General features: G+C 31.6%; 1 protein-coding gene across 6 annotated transcripts in view; it reads right to left on the bottom strand.

Annotated features, from left to right (window-relative positions):
- Window positions 1-8,953: 8,953 nt before the first annotated feature.
- The window catches only part of LOC106080393 (homeobox protein prospero), a 237,675-nt gene continuing 222,438 nt past the window's right edge, over window positions 8,954-24,190 (bottom strand). For 5 of the 6 annotated variants that reach the window (XM_059361345.1, XM_059361342.1, XM_059361344.1 and 2 more), the window contains 3 exons: window positions 23,358-23,543; window positions 11,250-11,394; window positions 8,954-11,100 (listed from right to left, as the gene is read on the bottom strand). In XM_059361345.1, coding sequence (XP_059217328.1) covers window positions 10,921-11,100; window positions 11,250-11,394; window positions 23,358-23,543 — 511 coding nt within the window. In that variant the 3' untranslated portion in view covers window positions 8,954-10,920. The remainder of the gene's footprint in view (window positions 11,101-11,249; window positions 11,395-23,357; window positions 23,544-24,190) is intronic. The other variant, XM_059361346.1, reaches the window with a different exon arrangement.

Raw genomic sequence — 24,190 nt, 5'->3', positions numbered from 1 at the left:
AAAGACTTTGTTTTTTCTTAGAGATCCTTTTTTGATAATGAGTTTGGAGTTATATAAAGCTTTATAATGACTTTGGTGTTATAAATAGCCAAATGCCCTTATCAACGCTTTGTGGGTCTAGTTTAAGTTCTACCTCAAAATTTATGAAAGCTTGCAAATGATTTTTGTTTTTGTTTCTTTCACCAACATAAAATTAAATTGTTATAGTTATCAAAAACTGTTTGGCAAGCAAACAGTTCATTAGCGTGATGGAATACTTAAAGGTTTTCACAAAGTTTTACATTTAGGCTTTGTTAACGTCTCAATTCTTCTTGCGGTGGAACTCCCCTTTTTCAAAGCTCAATTGCTATAACACTTTAAGCTCAAAGCTGTGATGTGCATTCACCTTATTGCCCAAATGTGTGTTTTGAAATAAAAATAAATAAAAAAATTAAAAGTATAAATAAATAATTAAAAGTAACTTTTTTTGTCCTAAACATATACATGTGACAATTTTGAATTTGGGATTTCGAATTTTGTTTTCATCGTTTTCATATTTTTAAAATTTTGCCTAAATAATTTAGTTTTCTTATGTCCGAAAGTTTTGTAATCCAAAGAAATTTTGCAATTTTTCTTTTGTTTGCAATACATTTTCTCTCATTTTATTTTGCTTTCTTTTAATAAAATACAGATAGTTTATTGTTAATATATGCCTTTTTGGTAAATTGCCTAAAAGTTTTGCAAGTAATTTAACTATTTTGTCCAATGTTTATTTTTACAAAAAAACTAAAAACTAAATGAAAAAACTTAATTATTTAAATTTTTGTTTTTTTTTTTTTTGGATAAAAACGCCGCTTTGTGCTAAAAAACAGGCCAAAAGCTTAGCCAAAGCTAAACGTTTTAGGGGTGCGCCATAAAATGGTGATCAAAACAACATAGGATTTCATAAAGCCGAAAGGGAAATAATAATGTTTAAATTTCAATTTTGGTTTTAGGTTTTTTTTTCTTATCACAAAATCAGTTACATTTGTATTTAAAATTTGGTTTAACATAAATTTAGATATCATAAATTTTGACAAGGCATTAACAATTAACGTAAACTTTTTGAAGAGGAGAATAATGTTGACAAAAGTTCTTATCGTTTGCGGTTTGTTGCGAATGTTAGGCAGTAAAGTAAAAAAATACTAAAATAAAAAAAAAACAAAAAGAAGTTAATTCAAATTAATAGTTCAATAGATTTTTTTCCAAAACTTACTTGCTAATTTTTTTAAATATAATATTGTTCGCTTTGGGATTTTTCAAATTTTGTTTTTTTTTTTTGTTTCATTAGATTAGGAAACTGACCGTTTTCTTTTAAGTTTTTTTTTGGGGGTCTCATGTATTTTAAGCCTAAACTTTGAATTTAGCCTAAATTTTACTATTGTTCAAATTTTGAATAGTTAAAAGCCAAACATTTTTGTGTGTTTCAATTTTGCTGATTGTTAAAGAACGGTTGATTCTTAATCTAATTTCGTTTTGTTTTTTTTTTGCCAAATTGAGGGAAGTTATGCCAAATTTTTATAATTTTTGTTAGGAGATTGAGCCAAATAGTGTAAGGGTAAAACAAATCATAAAAGAGCGTATGTTCTCAAAAAAAAAATTAACAAAATTAGAAAAAATATGCTGATCTTTTGTTTGTTTTTAAGTGTTTATGATTTTTGTTTTTAATTTTTTTTTTCGATGAAAAACTCCGAAATGTGTCCCTTGTTGGTTTTGTTGGTGTTTCCAAAAATGTTTTCAATTTTGTTTGGTTTTTTTCTTCTCGGGTTTTGAAGGATATCTCGATGTTGTATTGTATTTTTGTTCTTTTATTATCAGAAGAGGGATTTTTTTTCAAAATCTTTGGCAAAATGTTAATGGTTTTTTTGTTTTGCCTAAAATATGTGCATTGTTTTATGCTTTCAATTTGTGATTTTAGAAAAAAAAAAATATATTAAAATTATTTATATACCTACCCATGCAATGGTGTGGCTATTGGTAAGTATATATGTGGATGTGCTTGATGTATAGTTGATGATGATGTTTGGAAAAAAATGAATTATATGTATTTTTAAAATTTTAAACACAATTCTTGATGCCTAACTTTTGTTACTGGTTTAAGCATTAAGAAATATGCCTAAGATTTTAAGTTTACCCACACTTTTATTTTAGAGAACTAGAGGATATTCTATCTCGCAGGGTCTCTAAAACAAAAAGTGTGAGCAAACATATCCCTCTGAACCCTCCCACATTCCAAGAGTAAAAAATAATAATAAAAAAAAAAACAAAACAAACAAAAGAAAGTGCAATTAAATTTTGTGTTAAATAAGACACTAAAATTTCTTTTAATATAAAATTTCTTTAAAAGTTAAAAAAGCTTTGGGAATTGATAGGTCCACAACTCTCTGTAAGCTTTTATGTTCTTGTAAGAAATATTGGTACATAAAATTCATACTGAATTGGTCTCAATGCTAAATTACCATATTGAATGAACTTTCAAAGCTTACAAGCCACAGAAAGCTTTCTAAGTTTTAGTTGTTTCCTTTGTACCGACATCGAGGAAAGTTTTTTTGCAAATATTATAAAGCTCACATCACATACAGCAAGGCTGTCAATTTTAGTCGATTTTCATGATCGCAGATTAGCTAAAGTCAAAATGCCAGACTTAATGGGAATCAATGCCTAAGCCTTGAGACCAAAGGTTGCCCTTAGGCTAATTCACTATTCTCTGCAAGCTAAGAATAGGGCAAAGAACGTGACAGTCTTCTTTGCACCAACATAAGTTCATTATGGGATCTTCAGAATTCGCCCTCACAACGGCGAAGATTGGGGGGCGAATATTATGTTTGGGATTTCAATCTTTATGGGCTTCAATAAGAGTCAAAAAAGTCGAATCCGATGGAAACAGACAACCGCGTATTAGGCCGTAGTGTCAAAAGATTTTTCCAACTTATGAAGCACGTTGATGTTTCTGTCTAGCATCTATAATCACCGCTTTCGATCTTGGATAGGTCTACCTTAACAATACCGAAACGATGAATACTTTGCTATAAACCAAAATTAACCCGAGTTTTGATAATGGTATGATAGCGGGTATAACAACGAGCTGCTAATGAAGGAATTTTATCACCGATTAAGGAGAATGTCATGCTGCCGGTCAGAGCTAAATTTTACAAACATAAGTCAGATCAAGGAGAAGCCTATATAGCAGTTTATCGGCGATATAAGGGATGGAATTTAGACTTCCATCTCTGGTCATACTGCTACCATATACTCTTCCACGATTTGAAGCTATTCAGGTAGGAGTATGGAGGAATAAAGCCATTATGCTCTGGGCGCCTCCAACTTATGCAGATGAGTCTTCTATGAAAATTGGAGTTTTAGCTCAAGGATGACCCTGTTAGCCGTCTTATTGAGATTAAGTTATTATGAGATCTTTAACATATGAATTTTGGAAGTTTGGTGAGACCTGAACCATCACGTATGACTCCAAGATGGCCGGAAAATGCATAAGATTCTGACATATCGTTGAGGCAGCCGAACGGATGGACTTTCGGTCTATGGCATTACCATAACCAAAACCCAAAACCCAAATCCCGGGTTAGATTCTTTCATGCTTGAAACTTAGGATCTATGTCGACAGTATGGCAGTTCTCAGGACTTTGAAAAAATGATGAGGTTGACATTACCATAACCAAAACTCAAATCCCGGGTTAGATTCTTTCATGCTTGAAACTTAGGATCTATGTCGACAGTATGGCAGCTCTCAGGACTTTGAAAAAATGATGATGTTGAAAGGCATGATAAAATAAAGCCATTGAACATTCATCAAAAATACTCCAGAACTGCATAAGATCTCAACATATCGCCGAACGGATAGACTTTCGGGATATGGCACTACAATAACCAAAACTTAAGTACTGGGTTAGAGTCTTTCATGCTTGAAACTAAGGATCTATGTCGACAGTATGGTAACTTTGAACAAAAAATGGTAGGATTGAGGGGACTTGACATTGCTCAAAAAAACTCCAGAATTGCAGCTAGGATCCAATCTCGACAAACTATTGTTTTAAAATTATGAAAATTTTTTCAAATAAAATTTTAGAAAGTTTTCTATAGAAAAAATATTTTAAAATTAGTTTTTCTTAAAAAATAGAGAAAACAATTCTAAAGAAATAACGTTTAGTAGAAAAAACCTTTTGAAAAGTATTTTATGGAAAAAATTAAACAAATAATAATGAAAAGTAATTATTATTAATAATAGTGACAAAATTTTAATGCACAACAATTTCGATACATTTTTAAGAAAAATAATGTTGACTAAATTTTTATTGAATATAGTTTTAAAGAACATTTTTATGAAAAAAAAATGTTGACTGAACTTTTATCAAAAAATAGTTTTAAAAAACATTATTATGAAATATAATGTTAAAAATTTTTTTATCAAAAATAATGTCGACAAAATTTTTATGAAAAATAATTTAAACAAAATTTTTATGAAAAATAATTTTAACAAAATTTTTATAAAAAATAATTTTGGTAAAATTTTTTTTTTAAATAATTTTGGCAACATTTTTATGAAAATAATGTTAGCATCATTTTTATAAAAAAAAAAAATTAAAAGTTATATTGACCAAAATTTTTTATGCAAAATTATGTTGACAAGTTTTTATGAAAAATAATTTTAACCAAATTTTTAGGAAAAATAATGTTGAGAAATTTTTTATGGGAAATAATTTTGGCAAAATTCTTATGAAAACAATGTTAGCAAAATTTTTATAAACAGCAGTTTTGACAAAATTTTTCTAAAAAAAAAGTTTGGACAAAATTTTTATGAAAAAAAATATTTTTATGGTAAAGAATTTCTAATAATTTTCTTTAAAAAATTCTCAAAATTTCTATAGGAGTAAAATGTTGATAAAATTTACTGTAAAAAAATTTAAAAGTTTTTAAAAAAATCAATTTTGACAAAGTTTTCTATATTAATTAAAAAAATGCAATAAAAATATAATTATAGCAAATTTTTTTTTATACAAGAAACGTTTTCATTTCTCAATTAAAAAAAATCAATAAAAATATAATTATATGAAAAATTTTTTTATAAAAAAAATTTTTTTTAAATCTCTATTGATTTATTTCTCTTCCGAGGCGAGCTTAATGATCGACGATTTTTTTCCAATGGGGTTCCAAAATTAAAGCCAGAGGATACCATAACACTAATTATAGTGCGAGCCATTTCGACCTCTTGGTTAAGGAGGTCATCATCTGACACTTTTAGGTGACTTTTAGGTGTGAAAAAAAGGTGTCTGATATTGGCCTTCTTAATCAAAATGGTCGAAACACGTCATACTATGGTTGGTGTTGCAGTATCTTCTGGCTTTCCTTTTCCATAACAAAAAATTCCTCCATCATTAAGCTCTTCTCGAAAGCGAAATAAAATAAGAACCATAACGAATAAAATGATCTTCGTCTTAACAGGTGGAAAAGATTAAAAAATTTTTTTTTTAACAATATTTTCTATCCAGACAAGAATTTGTAGTTCGGCCTGTGTGATTTACTCAGATTGGTTTGATTGAAACTTTAAGCCCGAAGGGGTCATTTTTAAAAAATTCTTATTGAATCCAATATTTCGTCGTTTTTATTGAAGGCCATTCTCGGGGATTTACAAGGTTAAAAAATCAAAACAGAATCACTGAGTTTATATTTGGGCAAATTGTTTCCTTCTGCTTTGCACTTGCAAAATTTTCCAAACAAAATACTTCTTGAAAAAACAAATAATTTCTATAGAATCTCCTATAGAGAAAAAAGAAAAAAAATTTTCAAAATAAAGTTTGACAACATTTATTATAAAAGTAAAATTTTGACAAAAATTGATATAAAAATAAAATTTTTTATAGACATAAAATTTATAAAAATTTGTACGTATACAAATATTCCGACAAAATTTTCCATAAATAAATTTGATTAACCTTTTTTTAAGAAAATTGTAACACAATTTTCTATAAAAGTTGGATAGCATGGTCACCCAAGCTACTAATCGTAGAAAGATGGAATTTTTGTGGTAATATGCATTAGCTTCCATTGTCCACCAACTATAAGCAAACTTTAGTAAAATGTCAACTTTTTTCACATAACGAGTAGTTATTCTTCTTTTACATAAAATTATTTATTTTATATTTGAAGAAATTGTGTAAATAATTTAACAAATATTTAACTGCACTTCAAATCAGAAATTTTAAATTAATTACAAATTAAACATTAAAAAATATATACTTTATTTTTGCAAAGAAAAATCGATAGCTTAAGGTTACAAACCTTTGTTTATATATGAAAGTATATTGCTTAGATTCCCATAAATTTCTAAGGATTTTCTTCTTAAAAATTTCAATATTTCTTAACAGTTTCTTTAACTGTTAAGTAAATATTGGTAATTTTTTTTTAATTTCCTCATTAGTTTTTTTTACTGTTGTTTTACCTTAGATTCGAAGTAAGCAAACATTAGGCGCAATTTTTCTGAAAAGAATTTGGTTTTTGTGTTCATTCTTTTCATTGATTTTAACTTTCAGTTTTGAGGTGCCATCAATAATGGACACCCAAAAACTGATTCGAAAATACAGCATAGACCTCTGGCGGCGACATCTACGGCTACACAATAATGGCAAATATAGAGTCGCTGAAATAGTCGTACGTCGGCGAAAAAGGAATATTTTAAGAATCTGTTTTTGTATATTTATATTGAATAAATGTTAGATTCACTGAATTAATATTTTTGTTTTAGATTATTATCTAAAATAAAAATATTATTTCAGTGTATCTACAATATACTCTACTGTATTGGTATTGGTTGTAATGGAAAATTGTATTAAATCATTGAAATTATATAAAAATTGTTGTTGTTGACAGTATGGGAATTATGATTTGATGAGATAATTTTTTTTATAAAGATTAGTATTGGATAAAGAGATATTAATATTAAAGAAAATACAAAACATCTACTAGGAAAATGCTTCAAAATTATTTGGCTCCCTCTAAAGTAGTTTGGTCCTCCATTAGTTTCTAATGCCATCTAGTAAATGCTTTATATACTTTCCTCATAGATCATTGCAGTAACCATATAGACTATCTAAGCAAGTAATCAGCTATTTAGTAGTTGTTTTCAACTAAGAAAAACCTAATAAAAAAAAATTCAAAGTTCATTTCACTGTATTAAAATCCTACTCGCTCTGAGCACTGAATAGTATTAGTCCAGAGATGGCGCTGGTGGTTTTTGGTTTACTATGAAACTCTTAAGTTGATTTAGCCCTCTATAGGATGAAAAGTCTTATTCCTAACTTAGAATTGGAGCTTATAGTTTTCGATAAGAGCACCTGTTCTTATATTAATTTTTCTTTTGAGATATTCTATGGAAAGTTTTTCTCACTAGCGCGAAGTGTATTGAGGAAGGTGCTCTAGAATTTATTCTTTTCAGCGGCAAATATAACCTACCTTACACATTCCAGGTAAACTGGAATCTGTGGGTATGCCTCTAGCGACATGAAAGCTATGTTTTCATGGTCGAGCCCGAAGGACAACGAATGATAGATGGTCACAAAGAGGGGGCTGTGTCACTTGAACCTAACCTAACCTATGGATGATGTAAAGCATTAAAAATACCTTACGGTATTGTTTTGGTACAATCAATATAATTGATACCATACGGTATCAATTTTTCTTTCAGTCTACAATCTTTTTAGGGTAGGTTAGGTTAGATAAGAGTGGCAGTCCTTTACAGACTCACTTAGACAATTTTAAGTCCATTGTGATACCACAGTAACGAAGGACCAAGGCTTCTGGCGGGAATCGAATCCACTACCCCTGCACTGGTAATATAAGCACGCTACTAACTCGGCTACCGGGACGCCCCAGGTAATTTTAACTTAAATTTGGTAAAGGGCCGGTGCATGAAACAACGCGTGTTCACTAATCGTTCAAAACATCTGTGTATGATAATGACAACATTGGTGCATGATTTTGCAACGTATTTTTTCTATCAGTGTAAGACCGATGGATTGAAAAGCTTTTTTTTTGGGTAAGCAGCAGATACAGACACTGTGTTATTGCTGATAAAGTGACTTATATTTCATACACTCTCTCCTTATGGCCTACCGTCGAGCCATTTCGTAGTGACGTTCTTCATGGTTGAAGGTCACACAACTGTTGTCTCTGAACCTTTGGTATGAAATAAATTCTTCTGAAGGAAAGTATTGAAATCTTAGACTGTTCCTTGAAAATTCTGTTGCTCTTGATAGACCTTCCATTTATGAACAATGCCAGTTTTAAGTGAAAAGATGAATTTTCTGTAGGAGAACTGAGAGTTTTTCTGTCTTGTTGTACAAGATTTCTTTTCTTACAGATTCTTATGCAATTTAGAAGAAGTTTATTTTGAAGTTATAATTTTAAGGGCTTAATTTCTCTGTTGGGGTAATTTGTCCATAATAAACAACAATTAAACAGTAATGCTGATTTCATACGTGGTCGTGGAGACACTGATGATGCAAAACGAAGTAGTGCACATTTTAAGAGCACCTTGCTATAAAAATGTGCTTCTTTCCTCGTCTATAGGCATTCCGTTCCATTAACTTTGCATTAATTTGGGACAAAATCGCAGTATACCCGTGTTGTTTGAAAATTCTGTTGCTCCTTATAGACCTTCAACTTATGAACAATGCCAATTTTGAGTGAAAAGATGAATTTTCTGAAAAAGAACTGTGAGTTTTCAGTCTTGGTGTATAACAAATCTTTTCTCATAAATTCTTTAGCAATTTAAAAAAAAAAGTTTATTTTGAAGTTATAATTTTAAGGGTTTCATTTCTCTGTTGGGGTAATCAAAACAACAATTAAACGAAAATGCTGATTTCATATGTGGTCGTGGAGACACTGATGATGCCATTAACCCATTAACTTTTATTAATTTGGGACGAAATCACAGTATCCCCGCTTGTTTCCAAATTATTTGCACTTTACACTAAATATGAGGCCTTTTTCATATTTCTCTCTGTATTTCAATCTCTATCTCCTAAACTAATCCCTTTTTTAAAAAATATACATTTTTGTTCCCTTTCAGTTAGGGAAGAACTTCTCACCTTTCTACCTTAGTTGTAGTTTTCCTAAGCAAAAAAAGCTATCGAATCTTCTTCTTTACCTAACTATATATTCGAAAACAAAGCATTGATGCTCGCAAGAATTAAAATAAGAAAACTCAAACAAAAGTGTTGTTGTTGTTTTTTTTTTGTGAAATTATTTTGATTATTATTATTAAAAATGTTTGTTAATAATATGTTTGATGTGTATTTTTGTTTTTGGAATTTTTGTTGGTTGTTTTTGGTCTCAAAAGATCATTTAACATAAAAATTATAACTAAAAACTTAAGGCATAGCGAAAAAATTAGAATATTGTGATGTTTTTTTCAAAAGAAAAAAATTCAACTATAATAAGATAAATTAAAAAAAAGTATTGTATATATTTTCAATATATGTATTTAAATATAAAACTTAATTTAGATCTTAACAACTAAAAAAATTTAAAGGAAAAGAAAAATAGAAAATTAAACAAAATTATATACATTTTTTTTAAGGAATTTTTCAAAATGAAAAACAAAAAATAGAACTAACAAAGACTAGTGGGGTGTGTTTAAAAATAATTTTGGTTTTCAAATAAAACTTATTATAGGAAAAGGGTGCCTTTGAGAAGAAAGGGATAGAACTTAAGATATATATAACAAGTATAGTTTTTAAGGAAAACCTAATACAACTTAAACTTTAAACTTTGGTTTTAAAAACATACGCTCAAGGGAAGAGGGGGTTTTCTTTATATAGGGGTCATATATTTTTGTTGTTTTTAGTTTTTTGGTAATGAAAAAATTATAAAAAATTACACATAGACACAAATAATTAGTATTTCTTTTTTGGTTTTCAATTAAAATTATGTTTTTTTTTTCTTTTTTCAAAAAAAGTCAAAGGATAAATGTTGTGTGTAGTTTTTTGTAAAATTTTGTTGTTCAAAAAATGTTTGTTTGCAACCTTTTTGTTTGCTAGTAGGGTGTCGGTTATGTAAGATGTTTTGTATTTTGTGAGTTGTAAGGTTGGAGTGGGTTTGAGGGGGGTAAAATGATTTGTCCATCTGGCCTAGAAATGCCTTTAAAAGTATTGCCTTTCTAATTTAGAGACCATTTGGTTTGGGGGGGTTTTTTGGGGAAGCAGGTATAGAATAAAACTCTTTGCTTTAAAAAATATATGGAGATTTTCAACAGGAAACTTTTTTCTATATATAAATATTTTAACTATCTTTGTATGCTGGCTGGCTGGTTAACTGAGTTCGGTAATACAGTTTACACTAGGCAGATTACCTTAGAGCTTGAACTTTAGAAAAAACATCTAAAGGTTCAGCTTCCAAGTCTTTGTTTTAGATTCTAGTGTCTTTTGTGTAAGTGTTAGCAGGGAATGGTTCGTGTCTTTGTTTTGTCGTGGTCATATGGGTCAAAGAAAATAATTTTATTTTTTAACAAAAATTTATATTTTTTCTTTTTGTTTCGTAATTTTCATTGATTTAACGTTTCATAACAAAGAGAACGTTCAAGGTTGCCTTAACATTTAGTTGGGATGTTTCTTCGTTTCTTGAGGGGTAGGTCAGTTGGTGTTTGTCCTAGCTATTGTTTGGCATTATATTCGCAATTTGAAAGTTTCTTAAGGCTTATATTTAAACATTTTTTTTTGCCTGATGTTTTCTAAACATTTTATAGGTTAAACGAACCATTTTTGTTTTTTCTTTTTGTTTTGGTTTCAATTTGAATGTGTATATTTGTTGTGGGTGTTGTTGTTATGTTCTTTGGTTTGCATCATTTTTGTTTGATCCTGGTTGGTAGTCGTGTTTTCATGTGTTTCACATTTACTCCAATTGTTCCAAAAAATTTGGAGATTTAAAATATTCGGGTACTGGATCGTCGAGACGTGAGATTATTTTATAGATTGATTTCTTCCACGATTGTTCTGTATCTTTGCCACCTTGTATAGCGCGGAAAAATTCACGTAATGTTTGCTCCACCACAAAACGGAAATTTTGGGGAACCTTTTTGTTTTGTAATGCAAAAAAAAAAATAAAAAAAACAAACAAAAATTTTTCAAAATTAATAAAGAAAATTCATAATTAAGCAAGTTTTCCATATATTTTGTTTGTTATTACCATATCGGAAAACTTTCTGTATGAAAAATAATTACCTCGATATGATTATTGCGATTGTAGTGTAAATTTAAGACTCGATAGAGTTCACTATCGCCACTAATGTGCAAATCTTCGGCACATTTAACGCCTTCAGTAACAGCTTGACGGGCATATTTCTCCATTTGTATATAGTAGAATTCTCTGTAGAGAAAAGTAAGTGAGAATGGTTAAAAGAGATGTAAAAGGTAAACTGTAATCAAAAAGGCTTTCAAACTGTAAAAAGTTCTCTAAAATACTAACAATGGATTTTTTAAATTTTCCCTCCCAAAAGTATGCTTTAAACCGGCTTTAGGCCTGACATTTCTTAGAAACTGCATTTCTTTAATTTCAAATATCCCAGCTCCTCCAAGACATTTTGTAATTAAAATCCTTTCAAAAAGTTGCCTCTTTCCCTCCTTTGGTGTCTAATTGAAGTTGTTTTTTTTTTGCTTTGCATCTCTTAAACTTATTTGGTGGCATATATTTTACTTGATTCCCCCAGAGTCTTGTGCTTATTCCTTTTAAGCAAGCATAAGCAGGTTCAATAAGAAAAAATCATTGGGAATAGCAACAACAATTGCAATCTTTTGCCAATGTATAATGCTTCTGGTAGTTGTCATTGTTTTTAATCATTTCTTGTTTGTAATGTTGCTGTTGGTGCTGCCTACTTTTAGGTGCAATCAACAATAAGCAAATGTAGCATCGTTCAGCACAGCACAGCATAGCATCCAGTGGCAGTGGCAGCAATGTCAGTCCTTGTCGTCATCGTCGTGGAACGTTCGCCGTTTAGTACCAGGGGGAATTTGTTATATAGCGCGTTTATAATTTGACATCTAGCAAGTTGTCAAGCAACAACAACAACAATAGCAAAACGCCTGTTTATAGTCTATCAAGGATTTGTTGGTTGGTGTGAAACAATAACGGGTAAAAGGCAACGATGACGATGGCGATGGCGACGACGATTGCAGTTTTATGTGTGAAAATTTTTATTGTTTTGCAAAGAACAAGAGAACAACGACCAACATCACACAGCATGAAACAACGTCACAAGAAAAAATCTTTTGAATGTTATTTCGCTGTTGTGAGAGTTATGGCAGAGCTTAGGGAAATCTTGAAATTAGCACGATTAAGAGTCTATAACATGCTGGTGGTGGGGGAAGACAGAATCGTTGGTTTGATGAGACAAGAAATCATGTGTGTCACAAATTGAAAAGAACAGTTAAATGATGTGTGATATATGGTGGTACAGCAAAAAAAAAAGCGAACAAATAAAGGAGCCTAAACGTTGTCTTTGATAATAGAGAATTGTACTTTGACTATATAAAGAAAATGAAAACGGCTATATAAGCGTTATTTTAGTTAGAAAATAAGGCATGTCGTTAATTTTAAAAAATGTAGCCTATTGTTTTAAAGTGAATTTATGAGGCATTCTTTAATAAGAGTTAATAATTCAACAAAAGTATTCCAAATCTCTCAAAAGGCCATATATTTATTATATATTTCACTAATTAGAAAATTTGCTGTTTTTCTATCCATTCATCAAAAATCCGAAATTTTATTTTTGAAAAGAGTTTTAATTTATCTCTTTAATTTAATCGTAATATTCTAAGGATGGCCTAAGGAGGCCACCGTAGCGCAGATCTTAGCATGTCCGCCTATGACGCTGAACGCCTGGGTTCGAATCCTGGCGAGACCATCAGAAACAATTTTAAGCATTGGTTTTCCTCTCCTAATGCTGGCAACAGTTAAACTTCTCTCCAAAGAGGTGTCGCACTGCGGCACGCCGTTAGGATTTCGATATAAAAAAGAAGGCCCCTTATCATTGAGCTTTAACTTGAATCGGACTGCACTCATTGGTATGTGAGTAGTTTGCCCCTGTTCCTTAGTGGAATGTTCATGGGCAAAATTTGCATTTATTCTGAGCATACTTCCCAAAATTAGTTTAAGGGTTACTTTTTTACCCATTTTTCTTCTTCTCCACAAAAATTTCTTAAAAATATTGTCCTTCCATGTTTTTATTAAAAAAAATTATTCTTTTTTTATATTATTTTGTTTTGTTTAATTTGTTTTTAGAATTTGTTTTTTTCCGCCTAAAAAGCATGCAACATATTCTTCTTATCTGAGAAAACCTTCTGTTATTCTGATTTATTTCAATTTAATGTAATTAAATTTGTTACAAAAGAACTTAAAATTCTTTTTTGTTTGTTCTTTCTTTTGATTCAAGAAATATCTTTAAAGCCTAACATTCCCTAAGCTCATCATCCATTTGCTAATTACTATGCCTAAATGACAACTTCAATTTCTTTCAATTTGATAATTCTGCCTCAAAGTAGGCACTTGTTCTAGAGGGAACAAACACAAAAAGAAGAAGAAGAAGCATGAAAAAACAGTACAAAACCCAAAGCAATGTGCATCAGCTATCTCTATGGCATTCAATCTCAATTGAATTCTTTCAAGCCTACTTTGCATTGGCTTGCATTAAAACCAGAGTAGAAGAAAACAAATAATCAGTTTCTTTGTTTGTGTGCGTGTGTGCGGATTTGCTTGGGGAGCATGGGGCTTGGGGGTTGTTTTAGCTGTAGCTGCTTCTTCATAATTTTAATTAATATTCAGCTTGTCTTCATCGTCTTCTCCTCTGTGTGCAATAACTTATAAGCTAATCTATGCCTAAAGCTTTTACTAATTAAATCCCTTCGCTCGGCGCCATTCCTGTTCAGCCTCAATCAGCCTCAAACAGCAGAAAAAGCATTCTCAACGGTACCAGTCAGTGTCCCAGTATTAAGTCTCAGTCTCCGTTGTGGTAGCTTGAGTTAATAAGAATACTGCAAATATTGTTGCATAATTTTGTGGGTTTTAGTTGGTTGGAGGGTGTGAGTGTGGGAGGTTGTGTTTTGTTATTGCTGCTGCCACTGCTGCTGTTGATGCTTCTTGTCTGCCTTTGTGCAATCCCTTGCACACACACACAGACATACAAACACACTCTAATACAATATGACATGCACAATGGCATAAGAAACCCCCTTAAGAACTGCAATCAGTGTGTTTTTTTTCTCATCTTCTTCTACTCTCCTAACACAGCTGAGAGCTAAGGCTGATAAAAATGATGATATAAATATTTCCAAGCATACTTGTGCCTGTGTCTGTGTGTGTAAAAGTATATTATTAATAATTTCTTTTTTCCCTGCACATTTGAGATTTATTAAAAATTCTTTAGATACAGAGACAAATGCACAAGAACTGAGGCGCACAAGACAGAGAGACAAAGAAAGTAATAACCAAACATGGATTTGTGTTTTTTTTTTGTGTTCTATTCTACAATACATAAAGGATTTAATAAATTGCAAAAGGACTTAATTTCTGCAAAAAAAAAAAAATTTATCCAATGCAGCGGTTGGTAAGAGAAAATAACAAAGAAAACGTATAACCAAGAAGACTGCTGTGGCCTGGAACAGAAGGTAGAGACAACAACAGGATTTTGATGCCTCAAAGTATGCTGCAAATTATTAATAATGTCATATTAATCTATGCTTCTGTGTTTTACAATCCAATATTAATGCACAATGTCTATACTCTTGTCATTTATTATACCATGGATAAAGGAAGGAAAAGGATATGAAAAGACAAAGAAATTCATTAGGAGGAATGTGAAAAAATTCACAACAGAAAAAATAATATTGAATCGAAGATGAGCAGAAAAATTGGTAAAAAAGCAAAGTCATTAGAATAAAAAAAAAAATACAAAAACTATACAGGATTATCAAAAATTATGAAAGGATATTTTTATAAATAATTTGGTAAAATATGGATTTTGTAAGGCAAACAGGTTTTCAGGTCGGTAAAAAGTCGAAAGTAAATTTTATATAAATCTGAAGAGGATTTCTTATAGCTACATCCCAATACATGCCAACAACTAAAGGGCAATAATTTGAAATATGACTTGATTCGGGCACATATTGGTCATCGCTTTTGAATGAGAGTTGTGATTCGAAAATCAGTTAGGTCAATGAATCCTGTGCGTGCAACTTGGTGATTCAGAAAATTCCAATATTTTCGCTAACATTGTCTTGTATTAGGGATACGAGTAATAGCCCCAGGCGGTGTCACCTTAAGGTGCTAGGCTAGTTCTGTCTGACAAAAGTGGAGGAATCATATCTTTGATAGTGTATTTGTCATCATTTCAGTCTTTGTCCCTGTGTATATCAGGTTTTCGGCTGATTCGAATGTTGGGCAATTTTAGACAAATTGGATAGGCATTGGGGCCTGGAGACTCAATAACTAAAATCGACAGATTAGTTTATAGAGGAACTGTTTTAGGTTTTTGGGCCGATTAGACCAAGATTTGTGTACTGGATTGGTACGTAAATAAGGAGCATTTGCGCAGAATAAAAAGGACATCAAGAATGCGACCTTTATTGGGGAAAGCTAAGAACATGAGCAAAGCAAAAGGTGTCAAATTTCACCTAAAGTTAATTGGTTTTAACTAAAAACTTAGCAACAACAACTACAAGCCTAGAAACGATAGCAAGTACCAACTTCATTAAGAAAAAGTACATTGTCAGAATCTACTATTATAATGGGCTACTAACATATGTGCATAAGGAAAGAAAAGCCACTTAAGCAAAAATTTCCATCAGAGGTGTTTCCATGGCTCTTAGTGTTGCATAATAAAATATGTGTGCTAAGTGCATGTGAATAGCTGCTTCATTTCCTTGTATGTAGCTAGGCAAACATCTTTGTCACATGCAAGTCATAAGGGGGCAGCAATAGCAATTGCAGACGTTTTGTTTCTGTATATAAAAGGCTCCTTGTGATTTCTATGGCATAAATGTCAACATGAGAGCTTGTTGGCAAGCTAATTAGTTTATTTAAGATGGTGGAAAATTTTGTGTATTTTCAAGAGAGCTTCTTACACAACACAAGAGAATATATACAAAAGCCAGCAACTACATTGAAGGAGGGGGGTATAATTATATTAAAAAAAACCCTACCAACACACATAGCAGCACTTCTAAAACAACACACTCAAGGATGCGCTGAGCTAACACAAACATATATAAAAAGAAAATTGCATCTCAACAGTGACAAGCATTGGGTATTTCATTTTTTTCTGAAAAAAGGAAGCTTATAAAAGCACACTTCCAGTGGCTGTAGTGTTAGATAGTATAAAGGATACTTAAGCATTTATTTCCACATATTCATAGACAAGAGTTAAATGTTAGTGTATAAGCAGCAACAACGACAAACAAACTCTTTCTCTCTTGGTGTCTCTTGCCCCGCACCCTACATCTAGCAAAAAGTCCTTGGTGAAGGCATGAGGAAAAAAGTACAATTTCGCAGAAAATACAAAAAAGCGAAAAGATCCTCATGAGTCCTTAGCTTACAAAACACTCCCGCACCCATACACTCTTACATCAGTGCATGTTCTTTTGAGGTTAAGTGTACTTTTGCAACAATCTGTGCCTTTTTTTCTTGCACTTCTCCGGGGCCACTTGGTTTTTATATTATTAAGCCATCTAGCTGCCAAATACACCCCCTTTCCCCCCCGCAAGTCTTTGCCTTTGCTTGTGCTCCGTAGCCAATTACTTGATGCAACACATAATACATATGTGTTCTTTTTCGATGGCACCTGAATGGGCATCCAAAGAAAAGGTGAAACTTTATAAAGCAGTAAAGGAAGCGGAAATCCTTTACATGACATAGAAGTACTAACGTCAAAGGTTTAATAATAAATCAGGCATGGCTAAGATGTTTGCATTTTAATTAAAAATGTCTACCTTATATAGAAATTAATAGGGATTTTCAAAAATTTCAATCAATTAAAAAATTAATTGAAAAATTTCAAAAATTTCAATTATATTTTTAATTGGATCAATAATTTCTTTCTTTGTTTTACACTGAATACCCAATATTTTTAAGTGAAAATGGTTTCATTTATTTTTCAAAAACGATGATTGATATTATCATTTTCGTGATTGAAGCAGTTTCAATAAAAAAAATTAATTGGATCCGTTAATTTCGTGATTGAAACCGAATTTTTTTTTCGGTGTAGATTATCCCCTTAAAAGTATTTTCTTAATATAGAAACCGTCAAATGCAAAAAAAAAACACTTAACGGTTTTCAGAAAAATGTTTGTTTCAATTTTTGTGCTATAAAAAATTGCTGACTTAGGACAAGAAAAGTTTCCCCAAGACATGACCTTATATGACGAGAAACATTTGTTATACCCTTCACCGTAGGATTTGGGTATACTAACTTTGTCGATTCGTTTGTAATACATCGAAATATAAGACCCGTAAAGTGTGTATATATTAGTATATACTAGCCCGGTCCGTCCATCTGTATGTCGAAAGAACTCGACTTTCGAAGGAGTAAACCTAGGTGCTTGAAATTTTGCACAATTACTTCCTATTAGTTAAGGTCGGTTGGGATCATAAATGGGCCCATTTTTCGATAAAGCTCCCACATAAACCGATCATCCCATCTTGACTTCTTGAGCGTCTAGAGGGCGCAATTCTTTTCTGAATTTTCTGAAATTTTGCACAATGACTTCTATTATCTTCTATATTATCACCAAAATTCAAACGTAGTATGGCCCGAATCGGTCCATAACCTGATATAGCTCCATTGCAATTCTTAGCTAGCATAGCAATTCTTATCCATTATGCTTTGTTTGTCTAAAAACAGATACGGGGCTAAGAACTTGACAAATGCGATCCATGGTAGAAGAGATAGAAGATTCGGCCAGGCCGAACTTAGCGCGCTTTTACTTGTTTTAATCCAGTCTAATTCGTCCAATTTCGTTAATTCAAACTGCATTGCGATACCTTATTTTCCACTAGAGCTGGAATTGGTCGGCATTAATGGGTTAATTAGTAATCTTTGACAAAATAGCCTCTACCTACTAAGTCTCTTAAATATTTATACCAGTCTATATTTTTTTTTCAAAAACTATTATTTTCCCTGTCCTATTTTGCTGCTCCAATTTTTCTGTTCCTATTTCCCTTTTTTTGACCCGCATTTTCTACTTTAACGTTTTACTATTCATCCCATGTCTCCTTACTAACTCACCTTAAAACTCCCCTTCTTTTCCCATTATCTTTGTCACAAGGCAGCATAGTAAGTTAAGTGCATACGCTTTAAGAGATTATCTGAGGCCTGCCTTTACATTGCATAACTTTTAACAACCCCCATCTGTATAAGGAGCAAAAAATTAACCCGCCAAAAATTTCAAATTTACAAAAAACTTCAGTAACAGCTGTCCTTTAGTTGCAAGTAGTCTGTGGCATAGGGAAATCCCTGTGTCTTAAAGTGTGCCACATACCAATGATTTCTCTAAGGACAATGATATCACCTGGACTGAGATTTCTTTGCCGTCTCTGTGTGTCACGTTTTGTGGAATACAAAACACCCCTAAGGACAGCTGCTAAACACCTTTTGACGTCTTGCAAGACGTTTCATAGACAAAGAACTCTCACTCTCTTGATTTTATATGGGTAGAATGTCTTAAGAAATTGAAATTGCCTCACATGGCTAATGTTGTTGTTGTTGTTGTTTCTGTGCCATAACACGCGTGTGAATTTTGCACCTTTGTTTTTGAGGAATTTTTGCCCTTAAAAGAGATTTATAGTGCTTTGGTTTTATTTTGTTTTGTTCTTAAGTCTAGCTGGCTCTAATGCGCAAGCCTAAGGGTGGTTGTGCATATATTTTTGCTTAAGATTGTCTAAGAAGTTCCTTAAGATTTCTTAGCCTTCAGTTAGGGGTTGTTGTCGGCATGCATGGGAATTTCCTTATTATAGGGTGTTTTTCACACAGAGAGAGAGAGGGTTAGTTTAGGAGTTTCGCTGTGGCTGTTTTAAGCTAAAATGGGTGGGAATTGCATTGGCCTTTACTTGAGTTTTCTTTTGTTTCATTTCTTCAGTCTCAAGAAACTTTTGAGTCAATGAAACTCATTATTTGTGTGTTTTAGTTTTGTTTGGTTTTTATTTATCCTTTTTTCTTCTTGTTGTGTTTTGTTTGGTGCGGCAAAGTTAAATGATTTCCGGTGTGGGAAAAAAGTAACGGAAAGTTGAGATATGTTATCAAAGGAGTTTTTTTTCAAAGGTTCATGCTTAACCAGTAATTATAGACTACAAATATCAATGAGCTCTCTTAAATTAATGACAAGTCCTGCGACCTTTTGTATCAGGTCATTAGGGATTTTAATTATAAAATCAAATGCAAGAAAATGTGAAACGAAAATTAAAGATAAATTTAGAGGTTCCCATATAAGGCTTCATACAAAAGAAAATAACTCGAAAAGAAAGGTACTTTAAACACAATATATGAAAAAATATTGGCTTTTGTTTCTCGCTTCTAGTCCAAGTCAGCTACTGTCTTAATGAGTTATGAAGGGTATATTAGATAAAGCCTATTCTAACTTTACTTGTGCTCTTATAAATTTCCTAATAAAAAGATTTTAAATAAACCTTTCCTTTAATGAAATGTTGTTCTTGAAGTCCGTATTTTTATCAAATTTTTCGATATCTACCTTATTGTGCCTTCTTTTCCTTTAAAAATAAGACAGACACCTTTCATATCACGAGTATACTTCAAAATGCATTCACAAAAAGAACATCTAAAAGCAGTTGCATACGTATTTGAGCATTTCATGCAATTATGTCCATATATGACATAATAAAGCAGCAATTAACAATTTTGCGTATTATGCAAAATTATTACAAAAAACACAAAAGCCACTTTAGGCACTTAAAACACACCAGTACTAAGACTTACAAAACACCAACAATTTGTTCATATTTGTACAACACACAAAAGCCTCAAATTCTATAAGATTCCCCCAGCCTACTTTCATGCACACTTATATTGAAACCTTGTTCGTTTTCTCCCCCCATCTCCACCATCCATACGGCAACAACAGATTTCTAAACAACCAACCAAACAGCCACCAATACCCACCCACCATAGTTAGTGAGCTCTCACTTCAGCCAATGCCATCAAACCAAACAATCTCTCTCTCTGACTTACTCACTCACTCACTCTATCTAAAGAAAAGCAGCACAAACACCCAAACTCACACCACATAAGTTAACCCCAACGTTCTCACGCACAAAAGAACCTAACACAATTGTCACATAGAGAAAAATCATCGAAAGAAGTGTTTTGTGTGAGTGGGGGGCTAGGTGAGTTGGGTCACAAGAGATATAACGAACCAATCTAAAATCCCATACACATGAGAATGTGGGGTCTTAGGCGTTTATGTGAATGCCAATATGTGAGTTTGTTTGAGTTTTGGTGCGTTATTTTATGCATTTTTCAACGGAAAAGGAAATCACATGAGTGTGTGTGTGGGGGTAGTGGGGGGTTTATGAATATTCTTCCATTTCTAAACAGGTGCGTGCATGTGTTTGAACCCATACTGAGTGTGTGTTTTTCTAAAGTATGCAAAATGCTTATGTTTAGTCACTTAAAATTGTTGTTGCCTTTCTACAATAATTTTAATAAAAAAAAATCATAATAACAAACAAACGCATAGAAGGAAAAAATGAGCAGAGATGCATATAATACAGAATTCTATTAGGCTTTTGACACCTTCAGCTATTCTTGCACACCTTTCAAAAGGATGAATGCATGAAATCATAAAAGAAACGAACGGAAAATGCTAATTAGCTTTGCCACACATCACTCTGTGAGAGGGGATCGTTCGTTTTTAAACCACACAAGCTTAAATAAATTTTATCTACATATTGTGGCTTATTTCCGTGAAAGAAAAGTGTGAAAATGTCGGTTCTTTCAAAATTAAGAATGGAACAAATTAAATGAGTATATAATAATAAAAAGAAACAAATTTGACAAATGAAAAATACTTTCAAAAAGCTTTCGTAATCAGGTTTAATAATGGTATGTCATAAAATCCTTGACTTCTTTTAATAATTAAAACAAATGAGAACGGTATACTTCATAATACTTTAAAACTTTTGAAATCCAATTTGGAAGATTTTTAAAATTTAGAAATAAAGAAATTTTAATAATCAAAAAAAAAAAAAAATTTTATCATATAATAATAAAAAAAAAATTAAATTGCTAACCAGTTAAAAATACTTTCACAATTACAAAAAAAAAAAATTTAAAATCACCAAAAAAATTAATTTCATATAAAAAAAGAAAAAAATAGAAAAGTTAGAATTTAGTAGTAAACAGCTTAAAAATGTTTTACATACACAAAAAAAAAAATTGAAAAATATAAAAAACAAATTAAAACGAAGGAATTTAAAAAAAATAAAATTTTTTATCTCACAAATCTCAAATTGGCTGTTGATAACGGATATTAAGTGCCACCTTTACACAGGATGCTACAGCAAAAATTTAAATCGGTGGTTATCCTTCACAAATGTTGGCAACATTCATGAGGTGGCTTATTGTGGAGGTTTTGAGCACTAATCCTTAATGGATAGTTTAAAAGAAATTTTTGAACTTGCCATTAACTTCCTACTCTATTTCTTTTAAAATTTTTGGTAATTTTAATTTGTATTTTTTGTTGCTTTTAGCAACACAAATTTTTGTTTTAATTTGCTAAGTTTTAACACATGAGTGGAAAAAAACGATCAATCAAAAGTTTAATTACACAAAAAAATAATAATAAAATAATTAAAAAACAAAATTAAAATTTAATATTCGTTTTTCTAAGTTTTTAGGAAGAATATGGAGATTAATTCTTCCTAAAAACTTAGAAAAAGGAATATTAATTTTTTTTTTAATTATTATTTTTTTGTGTATTTTAATTTTTGATTGATCGTTTTTTCCATTTTTATTAGTTTTATTTTTTGTTGGTTTGGTTGTTTTAATTTTTTTTAATTGTTCTTTGTTTTCAAATATAAAATTTGTTTATTTAAGAAAAAGTAAAAGCGTGCTAAGTTATATATATACCCTCCACCATGGATCGCATTTGTCGAGTTCTTTTCCCGGTATCACTTTTTAGACAAACAAAGGAAAGGATAAAAGAAAAGATTTGCCATTCTATAGGAGCTATTTATATCAAGTTATGGTCCGATTCGGAGACCACAGTAGAAGTCATTGTGTAAAATTTCAGCCAAATCGAGTAAGGATTTCGCCCTTTAGGGGCTTAAAAAGTAAAATAGGGTAATCGATTCGGACCGAACGTATGATGAAGGTCATGGGAGAAGCCGTTGTACAAAATTTCATCCAAATCAGATAATAATTGCTCTCTAAAGAGGCTCAAGAAGTCAAGATACCAGATCGCTTTATATGACAACTATATCAGGTTATGCATCGATTTCACCTGCACATGGCACAGTCGTTGAAAGTCATGACGAAACAAGTCGTGTAAAATTTAAGCTAAATCGGATAGGAATTGCGCCCCCTATAGGTTCAAGATGTTAAGACCCCAGATAGGTTTATATGACAGCTATATAAGGTTATGAACCGATTTCAACCATACTTAACACAGTTGTTGAAAATCATAAAAAAACACCTCGTTCAAAATTTCAGCCAAATCGGAAAGAAATTGCGCCCTCTAGAGGCTCAGAAGTGAAGACCCGAGATCGGTTTATATGTCAGCTATGTCAGGTTATGGACCGATTTGAACCATACTTAGCGGAGTTGTTGAAAGTGATACCAAAACACCTCGTGCCTTACACCTTTCAGCCTAATCGGATAAGAATTGCGTCCTCTAGTGGCTCAAGAAGTCAATATCCCAGATCGGTTTATATGGCAGCTATATCAAAACATGAACCGATATGGTCCATTTACAATCCCAACTGGCTTACACTTATAAGAACTATTTGTGCAAAATTTCAAACGGCTAGCTTTACTCCTTCGAAAGTTAGCGTGCTTTCGACAGACAGACGGACGGACATGGCTAGATCGATTCTTTTTGGATTTTTTTTTTTCGTACTAAACAAGAAATATTTTTGAAAAGTGTATTATTTTCAATTTAAGAAAATATTTATCTGTATATTGTTTTGCGTACTAATATTTTATAAAATGTACAAAATTGTACATCCCTGCTAAATTAGTTTCTGATTTGTTTTACTTGTTTAAAAGCCTTTTTTATAAAATTTTTTAAAATTGTATGTAATATGGAAGAGAAAATGTTTTTTTTACTTACCGGAAATTCGAGAACCATTTCACCAATTGTGCTGTGTTATTCTTATTGAATTTAATGTCGGGGAAATACATTTTCAATACGGATGACGATGGATAGCGCACCCAGAAGAACATCAGTTTCGCTTTGCGCAGATGCATCGGCGTCAGCGTCGATGAATGCGAGGTGGTCAATGAATCGCTATTTTTGCTAAAATTTTTGTGTATCATGGAAATGGTGTTTGTCGTTTTGTTTTGTTGGCAATAGCAAGAAAACAAAAATTAAAAACAAATGTAGAAAATTGCTCAAAAAATTGGCAAAACATATTTGTTTTTGGAATTTTCATACAATTATAGAAAGCAATTAAATCGAATGACAAAACGCCAAAGAAATTGGTGGAGCATTAAGCATTGAGGTCGAAATTTAGACAAAATCATTTGAATTTTGGGGAAAAAAGAGAAAGAAAACAAAAACAAGAACTTAATGAATATAAAGGCATTCAAAATGAGCATAAACGTATATATTTTTGATATAAAAGTATGATAAGAATAATCAAAAAAAAAAAAAAAAACAAGCCGAGTTGGGCATGCTGCAAACTCTTACTCTTTTAACTCTAACCATGGCCCCACAAGGGAGGGCTCCATTCAATAAAACTGAATGGGAAAAGGTGAAGAAACGATTTCTATAAGGTTCGTTGCATAGCATGATGCCTGCCTCTCGTTGATTGATGGGAAATGTTTGTAGGATTTTCTATTGGGGAAAAAAGAAATCATTTTTCCCACACATACACACACAAACACACTGATGCATGCATACCTCAATGTAACGAAACAAGAACTAAAAGCAACAACCACAAG

The sequence above is a fragment of the Stomoxys calcitrans genome, chromosome 2 (assembly GCF_963082655.1).
Source record: "Stomoxys calcitrans chromosome 2, idStoCalc2.1, whole genome shotgun sequence".
Taxonomy (NCBI): domain Eukaryota; kingdom Metazoa; phylum Arthropoda; class Insecta; order Diptera; family Muscidae; genus Stomoxys; species Stomoxys calcitrans.
Note: the sequence above shows the minus strand (reverse complement) of the source record. Positions and strands in the feature narration are given on the sequence as shown.